Source organism: Pinus tabuliformis, chromosome 1_1 (assembly GCF_031772625.1).
Source record: "Pinus tabuliformis cultivar Carrire ecotype Pingquan chromosome 1_1, CPIR1, whole genome shotgun sequence".
NCBI classification, from domain to species: domain Eukaryota; kingdom Viridiplantae; phylum Streptophyta; class Pinopsida; order Pinales; family Pinaceae; genus Pinus; species Pinus tabuliformis.
The window spans coordinates 617,562,259-617,568,539 of NC_142297.1; the positions used below are offsets into that span (position 1 = coordinate 617,562,259).

The 6,281-nt window shown below is 42.3% G+C and overlaps 1 protein-coding gene across 1 annotated transcript; it reads right to left on the reverse strand.

Moving 5' to 3' along the window:
• Positions 1-2,009: 2,009 nt before the first annotated feature.
• On the reverse strand, positions 2,010-2,453 carry LOC149214816 (uncharacterized). Its single transcript, XM_089389511.1, has one exon. It carries the CDS (start codon positions 2,451-2,453, stop codon positions 2,010-2,012), a length of 444 nt encoding a protein of 147 aa, XP_089245637.1.
• Between the last annotated feature and the right edge of the window lie 3,828 nt (positions 2,454-6,281).

The window sequence follows — 6,281 nt, forward strand, 5'->3', positions numbered from 1 at the left end:
AGGACCTCAAAGGGACTTAGCTGGGTTGAAGTATGATACCCATTATTGTAGGCAAATTCGACCAGATGCAAATATTCTTCCCATTGACTAGGTTTTAGCATCACATTTGCCCTCAACATGTCTTCCAATACCTGATTGACTCGCTCAGTTTGACCATCGGTCTGTGGGTGATAAGCCGTGCTAAAATTTAACCGAGTGCCCAAATCGGCAAACAATGTTCTCCAAAAGGTGGAAGTGAATTTCACATCACGGTCTGATATGATCACCTTTGGCATTCCATGCAAGCGGAACACATTTTGCATAAAGAGATGCGTGATTTGTACCGCCTTGTAAGTGGACTGCACAGGTATGAAGTGCGCTGCTTTACTCAATTTATCAACCACAACCATAATAGAATCATTGCCCTTCTTTGTTCGTGGTAACCCGGTTACAAAATCCATGGAAATGGTTTCCCATTTCCATTCCGGAATCGGTAAAGGCTGCAACAGTCCCGCTGGGTGTTGATGTTCAGCCTTAATTTGCTGGCATTCCAAACACCTTGCCAGGTATTCCACTACCTGCTTCTTCATTCCTGGCCAGTAATACTCTTTCTTGAGTGCCGTGACCATCTTTTGATACCCTGGGTGGCCAGTGTAGTGGCTGATGTGGAACTCATCTAGAATCAGCTTCTTAAGGTCATTTGAGTCAGGTACATACATTTTCTTATTAAAATACAGCAATCCAGCATTATCTAATGTGTACCCTTGCTGTAACTTTCCATTATCAGATTGCTGTACCTGCTGTTTTAAATGCTGATATTAAGAGTCGTTACTGGCTGCTGTTTTTATTTGTTCAACCAGCGAACTCCGCCACCTGCTGGCTGAAAGTTCACATAAGCAATGAACCTTTCGACTTAAGGCATCTGCCACCCGATTTTCTTTGCCCTTTAAATGCTTTATTTCAAAGTCAAACCCACTTAGAAAATCTGCCCAACGGCCTTGCCTCGCATTCAAGGTAGGTTGGCTGAAATAATGCGTCAAACTGTGATGATCTGTTAACAACAGAAATTTCTTCCCAAGAAGGTAATGTCGCCACATCTTTAGTGCGTGAATCACAACAGTTAACTCTAAATCATAAGCAGAGTATCTCTGCTCATGCTCTTTTAGTTTCCTTGATTCATATGCTATTACTTTTCCTTCCTGCATTAGTACTCCTCCCACGCCCTCCTTGCTTGCATCGGTGCACACCACGTAATCCTTATTAGGATCAGCGATCCTCAGGATGGGTGCAGTGGTGAGGAGGTGCTTCAAGCGGTCAAAACTCTGTTGACACTCTGCTGTCCATCTAAACATCTTTCCTTTCTTTTGCAATGAGGTGATAGGATAGGCTATCCTAGAAAAGCCTTCCACAAACCTCCGGTAATAGCCAGCTAACCCCATAAAGGATCTGATATCAGCAACGTCTTTGGGTATAGGCCATTCCATGATAGATTTTATCTTCTCGGGGTCAACTGCAATTCCCTCTTTAGTAATCACGTGGCCCAAATACTGAATTTCCTCTTTGAAGAAATCGCATTTGCTAAACTTAGCATATAGCTGATGCTCCCGAAGAGTTTGTAACACCAATCTAAGGTGCTCCTCATGTTCCTGTTGGGAACGAGAATATATCAATATGTCGTCAATGAATATCAGTACAAACTTGTCCAAAAACCTGTGAAACATGCTATTCATCATGCACATAAAAGTAGCAGGTGCATTGGTCAAACCAAAAGGTAGCACTACAAATTCGTAGTGCCCATAGCGTGTCCGGAAAGCAGTTTTGGCAATGTCCTCATCCTTAATCCTGATCTGATGATAACCAGATCGCAGATCAATTTTGGAAAACACTTTTGCCCCTTTCACTTGATCAAAGAGTTCATCTATTCTGGGTAAAGGGTACTTGTTTTTGACCGTGAGCTTATTCAGCTGTCGGTAATCTATGCACATGCGAAGGGTCCCATCCTTCTTCTTCACGAACAATACTGGAGCTCCCTAGGGTGACACGCTGGGTCGAATGTATTGTTTCTCCAACAGCTCTTGGAGCTGCATTTTCAACTCCGTTAACTCTGGTATGCTCATCCGGTACGGTGCCCACGATACTGGTGCTGCCCCCTGTATTAACTCTATAGTGAAGTCTATGTCCCTTCTTGGAGGCAAACCCGGTACCTCTTCAGGAAATACATCTGTAAATTCCTGTACCACTGGAATATCGTCTAATGCAGACATCTTATCTTTCTGGTTCACATAGCCAACTTGTATGGCATAGATCTGACATTTCTTTCTAATACATTTAGCTAACTGAGTTGCAGTGATAGGTCGAATCTGAACCGGATGTTTAATTCCCTGCAATTCCTGCTGCTGCCCCAAATCATCTTTGTAGTATATGGTCTTGGTTTTGCAGTTCACCAACGACCAGTGCTTTTCCAGCCAATCCATACCAATAAGAATGTCATAGGAGCCTAACGGAAGTACATTCAGGTCTGCCGTTATGGGCTGTCCAGCTATACTGAAAGAACAGTTATTAACTTTAGCTAAAACCCGCCTTTTGGCTCCCGTGGCTAACTGGACCAACCATGGGGTTTTAAACTTTTCTGGTGGTAGCTTACAGTGTTCCACTACTTTTGGACTAACATAACTTAAAGTAGCTCCTGGATCAATAAGTACAGCTACAGAAAGGTTTGAAATCTTACCTTCGAATTCCACCATGGAAGGTTGGTATTCCGCCTGCCGGTCCTCTAATGCTGCATTGATCCTTGGTACGCTGCGCGCCACATCCCCAACAGTTGAGGCTTCATGGACTTGAGATATTTGATCAGTTCTTTTTCGCTGTGGACAATTTCTAGCGTAGTGCGGTCCTTCACACACCCAGCACTGAACTGAAGGTCTGGTTCCCTCAACTTCCGATCTAGTAGGTGGTTCGCTGATCCTGCTCTCGCTTGGCTTAGCCCGGAAGGTACTCTTGTTTGTGCTTCTGTTAAACTGCCCCTTTCCAGCTCCTTTACCACCATTTCCACGGCTGCCTTTGTTGTTTCCAGCACTTCTGCTACCTTTTCTTTCATTCCATTTCTTGTTTGGAATTTCTCCCTTTTGTTTTTTCTGCTGGTAACAAATTCTAGCCTTCCGAATTGCTTCATCCATAGTTCGGGGATTGTCAAACTCAATCCGTTCCCTTATATAAGCCGGTAGGCTACTCACGAACCTCTGCACCTTGGCCTTCTCCTCTTTTATGTATGGCACATAACGAAGCAGAGAAGTGAAGCGATTTATGAATTCGTCCATGGACTGTTGTCCTAGCCGTAAGTCATGGAATTCTCGCGCCTTCTCATCATAAAAGCGCTCAGTTAAGTACCTCTCCTTAAAATATTTCTGAAATTTTTCCCAGGTTATGCTTTGCTCACTTACTCCCTTCACAATTTTAATCTCTTCCCACCACAAGGTGGCTTTGCCTTGCAACTGAAAAATAGCCAGCCGCGCCTTCAGATTTTGATCATATTCATAAAGTTGGAAATATTTATTAATATTAATCAACCAGGCTTCTGCTGCTTCTTCCTGCTCTCCATCGAAAAGTGGAGGTTTGATTTTTCGAAATTCTCCCTGTAATTCCATTTTCTGACGCTTGGAGGTTTGCTGCTCTTGCACATTATCAGAATGGTCTTCCTGTTCTTCTGAAAGCTCAGGTGCGTAATTCCGTTCTTCAGTGCCCCTTTGCTGTTCTGCACTAGGGCTGGCTAAGGGTGGATTTTGTTTATCTGACAAGCTTTTCAGTATTCTTTCTTGTTCCATTGTTAATCGCGCGTTGTCCTCTCGTAGACGCGCCATCTCACCTTTCAGCTCTTGAACAGTTTGCAGTATCGCCAGATTGGTACTGCGTGTCTCAGCACCAAGCTGTACCCACAGCCCTGCATTTTCTTGAGGGTTGCCGCCAGCTCCCGGCATTTCCTCCATCTTACTATTAACTGTTAGCAGGTAGCTGTCTCTGTATGGATCTCCTAATTGGTACACAAGAAAGTCAATTAGCTGCATTGTCTTTGTATATACTTTATAAGATACTCTTTGCTGTTCCAGAGGCCACAGTTTTGAAACCTCTGCTCTGATACCACATTGTCACGATCTTCAGTATAAAAATACATAAATAAAAAAAAAATTTGGTATAAGGAGGGTCCATTCATCATCCCCTCACTTTTACTAGGTAATATAACCCTTAATTTTCATATCTTTACACTCACCTATATATGAATGTGCTCACACTGGTTCATAAGTTAACAAGTATTTACATATAACATTTTATCCATGATCAGGTCTACGACACGTGGTCTTACGCCTTTTAATGTTTTGGATATATATAACTTAATGCATTGTATGGTTATGCTATCATATTCGGCTTGGCGTTAATGTTATATGCCAGGTGGTGTGGGCGTGACAGCCCAACTCACCCTTTCTCGGACCAGCTGGCTTCAAACCACGTGATAGCATGTGACCTGCACAGGGTTGACCCACACTGGGTTTCGCGCCATGACCTCCCGCCTAAATCAACGATGGAGATCTACCCTTCTCATCGAACGGTTCTGGTTAAGCTAGGGTTTGGCAAACGATATTTATTCGCCGGGTTCATCGGACTGGGTCATTTGCAACACATTGCAGCAGCCGGCTCTCACACCTCTCCCACCGACTTCTCTGCAACTACCCGGTACCCATCTCGCTGCTCAGGTAAGGATACTTCTGAGGTCAATATGTGTTCATATTACAGTCAGTTCAGTTGCTTGTTAAATTATTTGTCACCTCAATTTCTAACTGTGGCCGAATACTTGTCATGAGGGTTTTGTACAGACCCTCCACAGTTTCCTCCGACCATGTGCAGAAGGATTGGGCGATTTGGCGGAACTTACAGGTATGTCTGACTGACCTTTTATGGTTATTAGCTGTTTGAGTTACAGTATGCATTGACCCCAGGCTGAGACAGGGTTTATGGTTGTTTACCTGTCTCAGGTTCGAACAGTTTGTTTCAACCTTGGTTACGCTTGTACAGACAGTCTTTCATGCAGGCCTATCTCGCGTGAACCCTTAGGGTTTAGATAGGTGTTATTTAAGGCTTTCACGCCATCTACTGTATCACTGTACATTTGTTTTGGGCATGGTTCTCCGGCTTTAAATGTCTCCGGATGAATATTTTGGGAAGCTCTCACGAGTTATTACTATATATCAGTTTTCTTCACTCCGTGGTTTACCACCGTCCTATATGCCGGACTTCTCACGGCTATGACAATATTTTGCAGCTTTTCTCTAATGAATATTTGCTTCTGTTACTCAAAATCCATCAATAATTCTAAGTGTTTGTTCTGCTATGGCATAGTCAGTTCGTATGGAAAGATTGATGTTCTGGTTGTTCAACTGTATTCTCTTAACCCTGTTTACCCAGTAAATTTGTGGAACTTTAAGGGTTTACTTTGATGCGCACCGTTACAGTTCGATTTCAAGGGTTCCATATGTAATTTATGCAGATCAGTTTCCATTTCAAATGTACTTAAGGCGAACCGAGGTAGCCCTGCGCTCGTTATATGAACGTAGCGTCTACCTCTTTCGCAAACAGTTATCACATTGGCTTTGAATGTCAGTTACTGTATGTTTAATGTACAGGTTGCATGTTGATATAGCTAGCTTATATTGTAATAATGTATTTGTTTCTTTCTTGTCTCGCTACACTTAGCTACTACCAGGTCCGTTATATAGAAGTATAACCCTACTCGGGTCTGGTAATACAATGAACTTGTCATAAACCCTCATTTGGGTCTAGTTCCAGCAACTCGACACACATTGCACTCTTTATCTGTACACTACTATGCATTATTGTTTACATGTAGACGTTTCACTACATAGTATCACTTCCGTATAATGTTTCATATTTATTCAACATTGTGTTATGCCATGCCATTTGGCGTATATACATATACATGTATACAACACGTTGTTTCGACCATTATATATGTTTACAACATTTCTTTTCGGCATCTATATATACAACATTTCGTTTCGGTCTTTTATATATACAACATTTCGTTTCGGTCTTTTATATATACAGCATTTCGTTTCGGTCTTTTATATATACAGCATTTCGTTATTTTGGTTATATAACGTCAGTGCTACATGCAAGCACCTGTTCTGTGCAAGTTATCTGTATTATGTAACCAGGTTTCCTACCGAGCAATACTAGATCTTGCCTTGATTCTATTACTTCTGTTTTCTAATTTATCTCACTGATATTTATAC